Consider the following 16411-nt stretch of genomic DNA (forward strand, 5'->3'; position numbering starts at 1 on the left):
AGCATCACGTTAGCCAACCTCAAGTCTTCTGGCACCTCACCTGTGACTATGGATACAAATATCTTAGCAAGAGGCCCAGCAATCACTTCTCCAGCTTCCCACAGAGTTCTAGGGTACACCTGATCAGGTCCTGGAAACGTATCCACCTTTATGCATTCCAAAACATCCAGCACTTCCTCCTCTGTAATTTAGACATTTTGCAAGGTGTCACCATCTATTTCCCTACAGTCTATATCTTCTATATCCTTTTCCACAATAAATACTGATGTAAAATACTCATTTAGTATCTCCCGTATTTTCTGTGGCTCAACACAAAGGCTCTATTCTCTCCCTAGTTACCCTTTTGTCCTTAATGTATTTGTAAAAACCCTTTGGATTCTCCTTAATTCTATTTGCCAAAGCTATCTAATGTCTCCTTTTTGCCCTCCTGATTTCCCTCTTAAGTATATTCCTACTGCCTTTATACTCTTCTGAGGATTCACTCGATCTATCCTGTCTTTACCTTACATATGCTTCCTTCTTTTTTCTTAATCAAACCCTCAATTTCTTTAGTCATCCAGCATTCTCTGTACCTACCAGCCTTTCCTTTCACCTTAACTTTCTCTGGATACTGAATATACTTTCTCTGGATTCTTGTTATCTCATTTCTGAAGGTTTCCCATTTTCCAGCCGTCCCTTTACCTGCAAATATCTGCCTCCAATCAGCTTTCAAAAGTTCTTGCCTAATACCGTCGAAATTGGCCTTTCTCCAATTTCGAACTTCAACTTTTAGATCTGGTCTATCCTTTTCCATTACTAAAACAAATAGAATTATGGTCGCTGGCCCCAAAGTGCTCCCCCACTGACACTTCAGTCACCTGCCCTGCCTTGTTTCCCAAGAGTAGGTCAAGTTTTGCATCTTCTCTAGTAGGTACATCCACATACTGAATCAGAAAGTTTTCTTGTACACACTTAACAAATTCCTCTCCATCTAAACCCTTAACACTATGGTAGTCCTAGTTTATGTTTGGAAAGTTAAAATCCCCTACCATAACTACACTATTATTCTTACAGATAGCTGAGATCTCTTTACAAGTTTGTTTCTCAATTTCCCTTTGACGATTAGGGGGTCTATAATACAATCCCAATAAGGTGATCATCCTTTTCCATGTTTCCGTAATTGCTATGATATCCCAGTCCCATGTTCCTAACCATACTCTAAGTTAATCTGCCTTCCCAGTTAGGCCCCTTGCATTGAAATAAATGCAGTTTAATTTATTAGTCCTACCTTGTCCCTGCCTGCCCTGATTGTTTGACTCACTTCTGTTCTCAACTGTACCAGTCTCAGATTGATCTCTTTCCTCACTATCTCCCTGGATCCCATCCTCCCACCTTACTAGTTTAAATTCTCCTGAGCAGCTCCAGCAAATTTCCCTGCCAGTATAATGGTCGCCTTCCAATTTTGGTGCAATCCATCCTCCTTGTACTGGTCACTTCTCCCCCAAAAGAGATTCCAATGATCCAAAAACGTGAATCCTTCTCCCATACATCAGCTCCTCAGCCATGCATTCATCTGCTCTATCCTCCTATTCCTGCCCTCACTAGCTCGTAGCACTGGGAGTAATCCAGATATTACTACTCTCGAGGATCTCCTTTTTAAATTCCTGCCTAACTTTCTAATCTCCTTTCAGAATCTCAAACTTCTCCCTTCCTATGTCGTTGGTTCCAATGTGTACAATGACCTCTTGCTGGCCCCTCTCCCCCGTGAGAATATTCTGCACCCTCTCTGAGGCATCCTTGATCCTGGCACCAGGTGGGGCAACACACCATTCTGCTTTTTCACTGCTGGCCACAGAAACGTCAGTCTGTACCTCGGACTAGAGAATCCCCTAACACAATTGATCTCTTGGAACCTGACGTACGCCTTGTTGCATTAGAACCAGTCTCAATACCAGAAACTTGGCTGTTCATGCTACGCTCCCCTGAGAATCCATCACCCCATCATTTTCCAAAACAGCATACCTGTTTGAAATGGGGATAGCCACAAAAGACTCCTGCATTAGCTGCCTACCTCTCTTACCTTTCCTGGAGTTAACCCATCTATGTGACTGTATCTGAGGCATTCCCCCCTTCCTTTAACAGCTGTCCATCACATACTGTTGCTGTCGCAAATTCCTCATTGCTTTTGACTGTCTCTCCAACCGATCCACTCAATCTGATAAGATTCGCAACCAACAGCATTTATGGCAGATATAATCCACAGTAACCCTTAAACTCTCTTTAAACTCCCACATCTGACAAGAAGTACATATCACTCTACTAAAGGCCATTTTTGCTCTTTCACAATCTACAGACCCAGAAATTAACACCGTCTTATTCCTCTACAAACACTGCCCCAGGTTAAATTAATAGTTATGGCTTATATTTTAAGTTTAATCAAGAGACATATCTCCAATAAAATATAATCAAGAAAGAACCCACTCTACTCACTACTGCAGAATTTATGTAGTCCACTTAAAACAATCATTAACTTATCTGATTCTGTGTTGTGAACTTCGCCCAACAGTTCCTCCAAGATTAGTTGTGAATTTCACTGTTTGTTAATTTTCCCAGATGCACTCTGATGTCCAGCGATACATGAATTCAAACAGCAAAGGCAGTGTCAGTTTCTTTCTTTCTCTCTCTCTCTCCTGCACTGACCTCACCATGTGTTTCCTTTGTCTGTTTCCCTTTTTAAAACTGCTATTGTTTTGACTTTTTTTTCCAAAGTTCCAAAACAATGCAACAGTATATAAAACAGTAATTGCTGCTCCTGGAATTCGAGGAAATCACATTCAGCACCTAAAATGTATTACGATAGACATATAAAATATTACCATCTACACTGCATTATACATTTCTAGGTGCACATTTATAATTGACACTGAATATATAAATTGGTGGAGGAAAGAATTACAAGTACAATGTCCATTACAAAGTTGGAAGAGGTAATCTAAAATATGAACATAAGCACAAATTCCAGGCAACTGTCTGAAGCTGAGCCATACTATTAGTGATTGAGTGTCATAATTGGATGAGACAAGGTACTGAGCATAGATGTACACCATCATTGAGCCTGATTACCTTAACCAACTCCATGACTGGCTCAGCTCATTTGTTGCTGACACCCTCATCCATATCTTTGTTATCTCTAGCGTTGCCTAATCTTATGTTCCCCTGTTAGCCTCTCATCTTCCAATGTGCAGAAACCTGAGTTCATTAAAAACACTGCTGCCTATATCCTTACTCACACCAAGCCATGTTTACCAAATAGCCTTGGGGCTCGCTGACATCCACATTGACTCTTAGTCTGCCAATGCCTTGATTTTAAAATTCACATCCTTAATTTCAAATTGCCTAATCATTTTGCTCTTCCCCATCTCTAACCTCTGGCAACCCTGCAACCTTCTGATCTCTATATTCCTCCAATTCTGTCTATTTGTGTAATCCTGATCCATCATTGGTGGGTATGCTTCTGTTGTGGGATCGTACTGTGCACAGATTGGTAGGCATGTTTCTCATGTTTCAAAAATGACAGCATTTTATAAGTATTCAACTGGCTTTAAAACATTCAACCGATGTCCCAGATCTGTGAAAAATGCTAAATAAAGTTAACTCTTTCTTTATTGATATAATTATTCTACAAATTAATAAGTAGCAAACATTAACTTTGATATTTATGATTACAGAACCAAAAAAAAGACAAATGATCCATGGCCTTGAAATAAATTTTTATTTTCATAGAAGATAATTAAGTGTATGCTTGAACCTACATTCAGTAACATACTGAATGTCTCTCAGTAAGTAGCCTGACTTAATCTCAACCACTAACAAGTTCAGCTGCATTGCATGCCAATACAATGTGTTTGACGTCATGTGTAATAAGTCGAACTGTCAGTTTTAAAGACTGTTGTCAAACTCAGCTGTAACTCAAGCAAAGGGAGGGGAGTCAGATCCCGAGGGGACCTTCAAAGGACTGTAATATCCCAATAGAGTTCACCATGCAAAATAAAGTATAAAATTTATCATAATTTTTCACTCAAACCTTTCTCTGCCTTAAGCTTACATTTACATTAATTGGTTTCCTCTTTGAATAAGAGAAGTTTGCATGACTGCCAGTTGGTTACATCTTAGGGGTGTATAAGCACTGTGTATAAATCAATAGCAGGACGAGGAAATTCTCAAAAACACAATATATTGACAAGGAGAGTAATATGTCTAGTTGACACTTGAGTCCTATAAGCCTATACAGATGTCTTTACGTACATGATAGAAGATCACTGAAGCATACTAGTCTGACAACAAAATCTGCTATGTATAGAAGGCAGATTTGATGCCAAGCCTTCCATGCATTTGCGAACATCAAAGTGGTTGAGTACAGCAGCCTCACTCTGGGAAATCTGTAAAGTGTATCATTCTCTCGTAGATCTTTGCAAATTTTAAACATTCATAACACATCCAAGGTTCCAATGTTATAATCAGCAATCTTTAAAAATAATAAAGTATTGACAAGCACTTGTCCCTATCACAATTGTATCAATGGGCAGGAATGGCCTTTTTTTGTGCTGGGGAACAGGCAGTGTAGCAGCACTGCATCCCCTGCAATGATTCAGGTCCAATTTTTTAAGCTTTGGCAGTTAAAAAAAAACTCAAATTCAACTATCCAGATTTCAAGCCTTTTTTTTAAAAAAAGTTATTTTTAGTTAAATGACTATCCCAAGTAAATTGGGGAAAATTCTCAATTAGTAAAAGAGAAAGTCAAAGCAGCTGTTTGCCAGTGGGAGAAACAGAAAGAGAAAAACTAAACGTTTCTATGGGTGACATTCAGCTTACGTCTGAGATCATAGGTACTCTCTGAGATATAAAGGGGCAGTAAGGAAAATCCATCAATGCCATCAATTTGTTTGAAGTGAAAACAAAATCAACTTGGTAAATTGGATGGATTTGAAAAATCCCAGAACTTCCAACAAAATAAATGTTAAAGAATTGAATATTGTCAAAATAAATGTGTGTCTAAAAAGACAGTGAATTCACTACAATCTGAATTTTGAGGAAAGCAGCCAAAAAATATAAAGTCTATAATAAGCACAAGTGCAACAAAGAGAATGAAAGTTTCCTGGAACACTGGTACAACCCACTGATTCTGGAAACAGTTACTTGAAAACTTCTCTATTGTTTGGTTTAGAGATTTCTTTATTTCAGTTTCCATATTTTTAGGGTGGGGTGTTGAAGTGAATCACCACCTGTTGGTACATGTTCTTATAGTTAATTTCTACTTCTCAAGATCCTGACTGCGTTGTTTTGAAATTCTTCATCGTCTCTCAACAGTATTAATTAGTGCTACTGACACAATGCTTCCCTACTTCCAATACAACTGAAAATCAACCTCAATGGCATTTCAGATTCTCCCCTTCAATCCAATCCATCTGCTCACTTTTTTAAAAAAATGGATATAAACAGGACCCAAGCCTAACAAATGCAGGGATGTTTTGGATGAATTTCAGAATGGTTATGAATTTCAGGATGTATTGATGTAGAATATTTCCCTTTGGGTTTTAGACGATTGAAGGACAGAATTCAGGAATAAGGCACCAGAGGTCACTGTAATGAATACACAGCCTAGCTGTTTCTGATACTGTTTCAGCACAAAAACCTGATTTTGTGTGAAGCAGGACCATACAGAGTCATTGTCATTGAAGGAAGAGTTGTGGAGGAGGAGTCAGGCAAGTCCCGGTGGGTAAATTAAATCTTGAATCTATGGAAATTTAAACACTTGGAGGAAAGTGAAGATAAGCCCTAGAAGATTAGGGTTCAAATCATTTTGAAACTAAGCTGTACCATAGTACTCTTACATGGAAACAAATTTTAAGAGGTGTAAGCAAATTAATTAAGTAGGTGAAGATAATAATTCAATCTTCTCTTCCTCATCCCCCACACACTAATGCCAGAAAATAATTTGCAAATACAAGTGAGCTATGCATATAAATTTACCTTGATGATGTAACCAGACAATACAATGTAAGCAATCTCATATTCACTGTGGAGGTGCATCAAAGGAAAGTATACCTTTTAATAACTTGCACCTATGGGACCAGGAGTGTGCCAATTGATCAAATATTCCAGATAATCAAGTGGTCCACATAATCAATGTAAAAACACACACTAAGTAATGGAAACGTAAGGCAGGGGGTATACACATCTCCATTATACTTTATTTAGAGCATAAATTACTTAAATAATGATGAAACATTGCCTTAAATAAAAGTTGCTTGCAGAGAGCGTTCTCACTCGCACACTCAACTGTCTACTCTGACATTGCAGTAGCTTGCAGTATTTGAGGAGAAATTGACCAAACTTTAATCAACTATTGATATTTTGTGTTGCCATTCAATTGAAAAACATGCATATTAACATTGAGGTAAATACATTTTTTAAAACTATTATAATTAAATAGAATAATACAGTAAACTTCATGGTATTTGAAGGACATAAGTTTTGTCAATTTATCAAGTGTGCCAGTTTATAAGGTGCTGGTTAAAACAAAAGTTTGCTGTATAATTGTGCTTGATATCATTTATCATTGTAATGTAATAGAGCTGGTATATTTTCTCTCTAGTGGGTACATGGGGGAAAATGCAGAATCATCAGCTATTCCACAGAAAGAGAAAGAAACCTACTTGAACCATTTTCAGGTTGGCTATCCATTTTTTTTCATTTGCAACAAAAGGAAAAGATAAGAGGATTGCAGCAGGTAACACAAAGTGGGCTGAGGAAGGACCTGGATGTACTGATGTCACCCTTATCTCACAGTTTATTTGTCATTGTAACCATCTGTGTCCCAAAGTTATGACTTGGAGATAGTCAACAACTGAAGCTGTGGTTGAAATGATCAACACCCTATTTCAAAATCTGGTAAAATTTTTTTTTTTTTACAATGGAGCATAACTTATAAAGTCAAGCTGACAAGCTTACCATAATGCAAAGCTGTCTGTCCTTCACTGTCCTGCAATTAGAAGAGAAAATAATCATTATGGACCATTTCCATCATCAGATAAATGCGGATCATGTAATGAATGTTCATATAGGAATAATAATGAAGACATGGTATGACTTTATGATGCTTGCTAAATCTGGAGTTAATATTCAATAGGCCTGGCACGTGGCCAGTATTAATCCATTGGCTTTTAACTTCTGGGATGTGGCTTCAAATTAAGAATAGAAATCTCCCCGGTTGGCTATAAAGGGAATACATGAACTTTTAGAGCAATCCAAACCCAGATCCTAATGGTGCAGGAAAAAATTGATCATGTAAGCAATTTGTGACAACCTTTATAATTATTGGAAGTTGCATTTTCAGCCTGACTACTACACATTTGCATGAGAAAATCCTGGGAACAGTGGGAATACTACTTTCTGGGATCATTTCTCCCATTGATAGAAAATATCGATGAATCACAGGTTGAAAAATGTAACAGTAAGGAATACTGTTCCTGAGGCTGAACTTAGCAATATTTTGGGACAGTGGAAGGGAAATCTCACTACATATCCAACTGTGTTTGAGCCTGGCTTTGGAATATTCAGTGGTGACATTAAGATCCATGCGTAATAAATGTTTCGTTCTCAACTCTAAACTCGATCAGCTTGATGATCGATAAAACTAGCTAAACTAACCCGCTATCCTGAGTTAGGATGCTTATATTTACAAAACACGAACAATCTACATTTACACAGTAACTTAGTCTTAACATGTCCCAATGCACTTTGCTTGACCATTATCAAACTAAATGGATAAATGATACACAGATATCCCTCGTTTCACATTCCTGATGTGTTCCTGTAAAACAGCATGTAAAATGAAAGTTTGCTAAATGAAAAATCATGTTCCCATATGAAGAGATGTAATAAGACTGTAGTATATTCTTAAACTGGATTTAAAAAGTCTACGTGACCTTGAACTGAACTGACACAGAAATCCAAATACTATTTACTATCTGCCCATTTTCCATCCTGATCCCCTCACTAATCACTTCCCTAACCTTACCTGTTCAGTGGTTGCTTTCTTTTCATGGTCACAACCCCCTCCCATCCCCTGGCTGGTCACAACCCTCTCCCATCCCCTGGATGGTCACAACCCTCTCCCATCCCCTGGATGGTCACAACCCCCTCCCATCCCCTGGCTGGTCACAACCCTCTCCCATCCCCTGGATGGTCACAACCCTCTCCCATCCCCTGGATGGTCACAACCCTCTACCATCCCATGATGGTCACAACCCTCTCCTTACCCCCTCGTTGATCGCATCCCTCTCCCAAACTCCTCATTGGTCACATGCATCTCTCGAATCCCTACATAATTCACACCAGAATTCCTTGTTGATTTGATAAGTTCAAGTGAAACTTGCTTGCAATGGTTCCTCAGAGACAGGTAGTAGAAGAAACACCTTGCTACCTACAACAAATTCTTTTAGCATTCCTATCACTCCTAGATCCTCTATTTAACTTGCAGCAATTAGCTTTAATATGTCTAATCTTATCAAAATAGAAGCAAGTTACTTTCTTTATTTACCTTTTCTCCGTTATTAATTTAACATCCATTGATTGCTTCATATCATATTTCCTTATGATTCCCATATGACCATTTCCCCACATGTAACAGACAGTCAGATATAATTGCTTTCCATAAGAACTGCTGTTCTTCAGATGTATAAAATCTGACACTCATCTGAATAAGTCTTCAGGTTATCCAGAATATTTCAGAATACTGCCATAATTATGATTTCCTTCACATTTTAAATTATTATTTTTTCTAATTACAGTGATTGAAGGCACTGATCCCAAAGCATTTCTTTTCCTCTTGTAAATTCTACAAATGTTTGATTGCGTTTCTTACAGTCTTAAATTGTAATTGACAAGCTTCAAAACCTGCAGATTGTTTTTCTAACAAACTGGCTTACACATTCAAAGCTGTTCAAATCTTTTACAAGAGTTCAACTTCACAACAATTTTTTCAAATACAGTGATACATCTTCCAATTTCATGCTTTGTAAATTTAGGTATTAAAAGGAGCTTTCTGGTTTAATTAAGCCCTTCAATGGAAGCAGAATCCTCCTTTGAGCTATTACCTCTTTCTTTTTCCTTTACTCTAATGTTGATGCATCTGATTTATTTGGAATTCAAAGTATTTAAAATTTCCTTTCATTTTCTCCCTCATCTCGATTTTTCTTTATTCTTTTTCTCTTGCCAAATGAAGCCTCCTTAATTTCCATGTTTTTCTCCTTTTTCTTCCTTAGCATTGCTATTCTCATCTCTTTTTCTTCCAATTAAAGTTTTTTTAAAAAATTTCTAACAGTATCTTATCAGTGCTAATCCCAGCAAGGACGCATTAATTTTCAATACTAAATGCTGAATAATTAATTTAAACATCTCAACACACATGATCAAGATGTTATTTCTACTTTCAATCTATCCACTGACACTCTTAGTATAACAGTTGTCAAAGATTTTAAAATAATATTTTAACTGTTACATTTTTGTTCCCAAAGACCTCTATGTAATAGAGTCAGAGCCATTTTGAAACTCTAACCATGTAACATACTTCACAACAGCAAGTTTAAAAATGTTAACAATTTCTTAAAATGTAAAATTTATAAAATTCAAATGAATTTGAATCCAAGAACCCTAACTTTGTTATGATGTCAGCTGATGGCAATTCTGGGTACATCATTTCCCAAAATGAAACCTGGTTTGACAGACCACACATTTTACTTTGTTGCAATGTTTTTTTTAAAATGTAGGTGGTCAGTCACTGAACGTATTCATAAGAGGCTGCCAATGTACTTTTGATGAAGAACATCAAAGATTAGTACACACAAAGTAAAATTACAAATAGCAGAAATAAAAGTTCAATCATTTTACCCTCAATAACATTCTTACAATAATTCAAACCTCACTGTTTTACTTTAAATTCCCTTCTTCAGAGGGCATGGCTCTATTAACTTGCACTCAACACTATCTTCTTTAGTTAACATCTGTTCTGGAGACCCTTGAACAAACTGTTAACACAGTTCACTTACTCCTTAACATGTGTTCCTTAAACCCATGCCTTGGATGGTGTCTTCCTCTTGCGACACCTTAAAGACCTTTGTTTCTGGAGTTTTTCTTTTAATAAAACATAAGTTTAAAAGAATGATCCTTAGACTCAGGGGTTACGTTATGAGGAGAGATTGTACAGAATTTGGAAGGTTAAGGAATGATCAGATTAAATATCAACAGGAAAAGACAGGGTAGGGAAAGATAAACTATTTCCACTGGTTGGAGATTCTACAACTAGCGAACATAGTCTGAGAATTAAAGCCAGACTATTCAGGAGAGATGTCAGAGAGCACTACTGCACACAAAGGGTGGTGGATGTTTGTAACTTTTCCACAAATGGCAGTGGATGCTGGATTGGTTGTTAACTTTAAATCAATTTTTTTTTGTTAGCCAAAGGCATTAAGCAAAGGATACGGGCCAAAGGCAGGTCTATGGAGCTAAGCCTCAGATCAGCTATGATCTCACTCAATAGTGGCTGAATGGCCTACTCCAGTTTCATTGTTCCTAATGATTTTCAAGACAGCCAGAACTTCTTTTCAATGCAAACTGCCTTGAAGACTGTTACCCTAATAGCACCTTTGCTTCCATACACCATTCTCTCTTACAGAAGTCAGCATACTCCATGACCTTCTGGATGGCCCTGTTTTCCTAAAAGGAAATTTGTGTCTCTGTCTTGTTGTGTCACAGGACTCCTTACAGTCCATTTTTTCTCTGTTTCTTGTAAAAGTCTCAATTAAGTATGTAAACAAATTTCCAAATTGACCTGCACGTAAGTATAAAAGTTAAAAATGAAACTATAAAAAGTATCCTCTTCTTAATATACATAATAATCAAACTTAAAGCTGTAAATGATTATGTCAATTTTAGAATTTTCCACAAAATAAAAAGAATGTATCATGAACCTGTGATACAGGTTGGAGAGAGAAGCATTGAGTGGGAGGACTGCGAGGGGGAAGCAGTGAGTGGGAGGACTGCGAAGGGGAAGCAGTGAGTGGGAGGAAGTGGGAGGACTGCGAGGGAGAAGCAGTGAGTGGGAGGACTGTGAGGGAGAAGCAGTGAGTGGGAGGACTGCAAGGGGGAAGCAGTGAGTGGGAGGACTGCAAGGGGGAAGCAGTGAGTGGGAGGACTGCGAGGGAGAAGCAGTGAGTGGGAGGGCTGCAAGGGGGAAGCAGTGAGTGGGAGGACTGCGAGGGAGAAGCAGTGAGTGGGAGGGCTGCGAGGGAGAAGCAGTGAGTGGGAGGGCTGCGAGGGAGAAGCAGTGAGTGGGAGGGCTGCGAGGGAGAAGCAGTGAGTGGGAGGGCTGCGAGGGAGAGACAGTGAGTGGGAGGGCTATGAGAGGGAAACAGTGAGTAGGAGGTTGCAAAAGTGGTGAGGAGAAGAATTGTGAGAAGAAAGCAGCAAGTTGGTAAGTTGCAAGAGGGAAGTGGTTAGTGGAAGGTACGAAACAGTCTAGGAGAGTTAATGACCAATGTTGTATCTTTAAAATACAGACTGCATATGTAGAAACCAAGATAAATTTAAAAAGTGGAGGCAAACAGAATCAATATTGTTATTTATCGATTATACTAAATCAAAGATGCGCTACTCTAATACATTTTAAATGGGAAAAACATGAATTAAGACTTTTTTAGATTACTTACAGTGTGGAAACAGGCCCTTCGGCCCAACAAGTCCACACCGCCCCGCCGAAGCGTAACCCACCCATACCCCTACATCTACATCTACCCCTTACTTAACACTACGGGCAATTTAGCATGGCCAATTCACCTGACCTGCACATCTTTGGAGTGTGGGAGGAAACCGGAGCACCCGGAGGAAACCCACGCAGACACGGGGAGAACATGCAAACTCCACACAGTCAGTCGCCTGAGGCGGGAATTGAACCCGGGTCTCTGGCGCTGTGAGGCAGCAGTGCTAACCACTGTGCCACCGTGCTGCCCTTGTGCAAAGGCTTGTTAAAAGAGTAAGTTCTAAATTCTAAGCAGTCTCTTGACGGAGGAGTTAGGGACAGTCACATAATGGAGCATTGGGAGGTACATTCTGAAGCCAAAGGCCTAAATGGTTGATGGTGCTGTTGCCAATAATAGAACAAAGGAAGTGGACGATGCACAAGAGGCCAGAGTTGGAGGAAGAAGCAAGAGGGTAACTAAATAAAGGGTTGGTCCACTCAAGGATAAGGAAGGAAGGTTGTGTGTCAAACCTGAGAAAATGGGTGAGATTGCCAATGATTACTTTATATCAGCGTTCACTGAGAGGGACATGATGAATGTTGAAATTAGAGATAGAGGCTTGTTAACTCTGGATCACGTTCACATAAGGAGGGAGGATGTATTGGGTAGGCTAAAGGATATTAAGGTGGACAAATTGGCGGCATGGTGGCACAGTGGTTAGTACTGCTGCCTCACAGTGCCAGAGACCCGGGTTCAATTCCTGCCTCATGCAACTGTCTATGTGGAGTTTGCACATTCTCCCCGTGTCTGCATGGGTTTCCTCTGGGTGCTCCGGTTTCCTCCCGCAGGTTAGGTGAATTGGTCATGTAGTAGTGTTAGGTGAATTACCCGTAGTGTTAGGTGAAGGGGTAAATGTAGGGGAATGGGTCTGGGTGGGTTGCTCTTCAGAGGGTTGGTGTGGACTTGTTAGACCTAAGGCCCTGTTTCTACACGGTAAGTAATCTAAATCCCCAGGACCGGATGGGATCTATCCCAGGTTGCTGAGGGCGGCGAGAGAGGAAATAGCTGGGGCCCTGACAGATTTCTTTGCAGGTGAAGTGCCGGAAGACTGGAGAGTTGCTAATGTTGTCCCCTTGTACAAAAAGGGTAGTAGGGATATTCCAGGTAACTACAGACCAGTGAACCTGACATCAGTGGTGGAGAAGCTGTAAAAGAATGGGCTTATCAATGATAGGCAACATGGTTTTGTGTGGGGGAGATTGTGCCTTCCCAACTTAATAGAGCTCTTTGAGGAAGTGACAAAGTTGATAGATGGAGGAAAGGCTGTAAATGTCATATACATGGATTTCAGTAAGGCATTTGACAAGGTTCCCTATGGTAAACTAATGGAGAAAGTGAGGTCACATGGTGTGCAGGGTGTTCTAGCTAGGTGGATAGTTGGAGGGAGTTTCTGAAAAAGGAGAAAGGTGAACAGGTGGGTATTTGAAGGGAGTTTCTCAAAATGGAGAAAGGTGACCAGTGCAGTTCCACAGGGATCAGTGCTGAGGCCACTGTTGTTTGTGATATACATAAATGATCTGGAAGAGGGCATTGGTGGTCTGATCAGTAGGTTTGCAGATGACACAAAGATTTGTGGAGTAGCAGAAAGCATACAGGACTGTCAAAGAATATAGGAGAATATAGATAGAGTGGAGAGTTGGGTGGAGAAGTGGCAGATGGAGTTCAATCCGGGCAAATGTGAGGTGATGCATTTTGGAAGGTCTAATTCTAGAGGGAACTATACTGTAAATGGAAGAGCCTTGAGAAACGTTGATGAGCAGAGAGATCTGGGTGTTCAGGTCCATTGTACCCTGAAGGTGGCTGCACAGGTGGATAGAGTCATCAAGAAGGCATATGGCATGCTTGCCTTCAATGGATGGGGTATTGAGTCTAAGAGCTGGCAGGTCATGTTAAAATCGTACAAGGCTTTGGTTCGGCCGCATTTAGAATACTGTGTACAGTTCTGGTTGCCACATTACCAAAAGGATGTGGACACTTTGGAGAGGGTGCAGAGAAGGTTTATGAGGATGTTGCCTGGTTTGGAAGGTGCTAGTTATGAAGAGGGGTTGAGTAGGTTATGATTGTTTTCATTGTAAAAAAGGAGATTGAGGGGGGACCTGATTGAGGTCTACAAAACCATGAAGGGTATAGACAGGGTGGATTTGCCAGGGTGAAGGATTCAATAACAAGAGGTCACGCGTTCAAGGCGAGAGGAGAAAAGTTTAAGGGGATACAGGTGGAAAGTACTTTACACACAGAGTGTGATAGGTGCCTGGAATGCATTGCCAGCAGAGGTAGTAGAGGCAGGCATGGTAAATTCATTTAAGGTGTGTCTGGACAGATGCATAAGTAGGTGGGGAGCAGAAGGGTACAGATTCTTAGGAATTGGGCGAGAGGTTTAGACAGTGGATTTGGATCAGCACAGGCTTGGAGAGTCGAAGGGCCTGTTCCTGGGCTGTGCATTTTCTTTGCTCTTTGAATACAGTGATTCCCCAAGGCTCATGCTGCAGGATGCTACAGAGACAGGTGGATTATCAAAACATTCAGGTCTTCCGTGCTGTTTTGCACTCAATTTTACATGTGCAGAGTGTGTGAGCTACACCATCAATCTGACATGACTGAAAAAGTGCAGAAGAGATGGGTTAACTGCCTTGGAGACAGTTAAGGTAATAGCACCTTTGCTGCCATATAGACTTGTTCTTCCTGATAGAAGCCTGCACACTCTGTGACCTTCTGGATGGCTGTTTTTCTGTCTCTGTCCTGCTGCGTCATAGCACTCCTCACAGCCCATTATTTCTTCTTGTTTGCCAACACAACAAAATATTCACCTCAAGGGCTTTCTTTTAGAAGTTGCAAATAAACGCACATAAACAAACTTCCAAACTGACAAGCTCCCAAGTACAGCAACCAAGAACGAAACTAAAGCCCCATATCCCCATCTTAATATACACAATACAAATCAAACTTAAAGCTGTACATCAATTTTAAATTTCCAACTAATAAAAAGGATATGTCACAAAACTTCATATACATTCACTGCTGCTCGTTTTTTCTTTTATTGCAATGCTTCTGTAATGCATGGTGAAGGGTTACTTTCATTTGGGTCTTGTTTATTGGATTAGTCTCGGAGGTCATGGCTGAGATATTATTGGATTGGGCTACTATCAGAGATAAAAAATAATGGAAGTTCAAGTTTGCTGAGAAAGTTGCAGAGTGTGTAATTTTTTAATGATGACGCTTCAAGTACCTTACCACAGCAGCTCCCTGAAGATGCTCTGCGGTTAAGTGTCATAATGAAGGTGAATTGAAAAGTAATGTAATGTGTTTCAGTTCCCTCATCCAAGGCTTTCTAACTGTAACACTGATTAAAGGCAGTGCTGCCAAAACAAAACCGCAACATCACAGAAACACACAGTGAGTCACACTGCATCTGACACCACTCTGATTTCTAGAATGTTCTTCCAGTAAAAGGCAGGGGCAGCAAGCTCTTCTTTCTTCTCCCCCTCTTTGCTGTTCTCACTTGATTGCCATTTCAAACCTTGGATTTGGGGAGGGGATTGGAGTTGAAATATGTTTCACAAGAGATTAGGTTAACCTTTCCAAGTGACCAGTTTCAAGTGCAGGCCTAAACAATAAAAAAAAACACCTGCCTTCTGTAATGTGTCATAGAATTCTTACAGCGCAGATCAAGAGCATTTGACCCATCGAGTCTGCACCAACCCTTTGTAACTTGCCCAGATACCCTCTCGCCATACCTCCACGACCCTGCATTTACCATGATTAATCCATCTAACCTGCATGTACTGGACACTACAGGGCAATTTAGCATGTGGGAGGAAATCCATGCAGACACAAAAAGAACATGCAAACTCCATATAGACAGTCACCAAAGGCTGGAATCAAACACAGGTCCCTGGCACTGTTAGGCTGCGGTGCTAACCACTTTGCTGCCCTGGAGTGTTGTTATGTTTAACAATAAGAGCGACCATGGGATGATTTATTTTCTTGTTTACCCCCACGGTGCTACAGCCATTGGAACATCTTCTCTGTTGTTCAAATGAGATCAGCTGGCTGAACACAGATTAACTCTGGGATCTTTATTCAGTTTGGTATTGTACCCCAGCAAGTGGCAAGACAGCCACTTAGTCAGGAGCAGCATCTAAAGCCAGAAAGTTGTGTGCTCCCCTCCAGGACAACACCACAAAAATCAAGGCTGACAATCTGATGTAGAACACGTGGAATTCTGTTCTGTCAGAAGTGACTTTTAAACTGAAGCCCTATCTAACCTCACAAGTGGGCAGAGATCCCATGATATTGCTCTGAATGAAGTGGAGAAACATAGTCAATTTCTTTCCCCAAACCAACATCACAGAAACAGATTATTAAGATCTTTTTTGAAAGTTTTCTTTGCCGTTCCTGAAATGTGAGCATCATTAGCAAAGCTAGCATTTGTAACCCATTGCTGATTGTCCTTCCAGAAGTGGGGATAAACCATCTTTTCCTTCTCTGCATCCACGTGATGCAACTACACTCCAAGTGCTGTTAGGAAGACTGTACAATGTCAAAATAACCTGGTGTCAATGACAGAACAGAGG

At 40.1% G+C, this 16411-nt stretch overlaps 1 protein-coding gene across 5 annotated transcripts in view; it reads right to left on the reverse strand.

Moving 5' to 3' along the window:
* The window catches only part of acbd6 (acyl-CoA binding domain containing 6), a 183064-nt gene that overhangs the window by 17718 nt on the left and 148935 nt on the right, over positions 1–16411 (reverse strand). For all 5 annotated transcript variants that reach the window (XM_072573528.1, XM_072573521.1, XM_072573525.1 and 2 more), the window contains one exon: positions 6991–7021. In XM_072573528.1, coding sequence (XP_072429629.1) covers positions 6991–7021 — 31 coding nt within the window. The remainder of the gene's footprint in view (positions 1–6990; positions 7022–16411) is intronic.

Source organism: Chiloscyllium punctatum, chromosome 7, assembly GCF_047496795.1.
Source record: "Chiloscyllium punctatum isolate Juve2018m chromosome 7, sChiPun1.3, whole genome shotgun sequence".
NCBI lineage: Eukaryota > Metazoa > Chordata > Chondrichthyes > Orectolobiformes > Hemiscylliidae > Chiloscyllium > Chiloscyllium punctatum.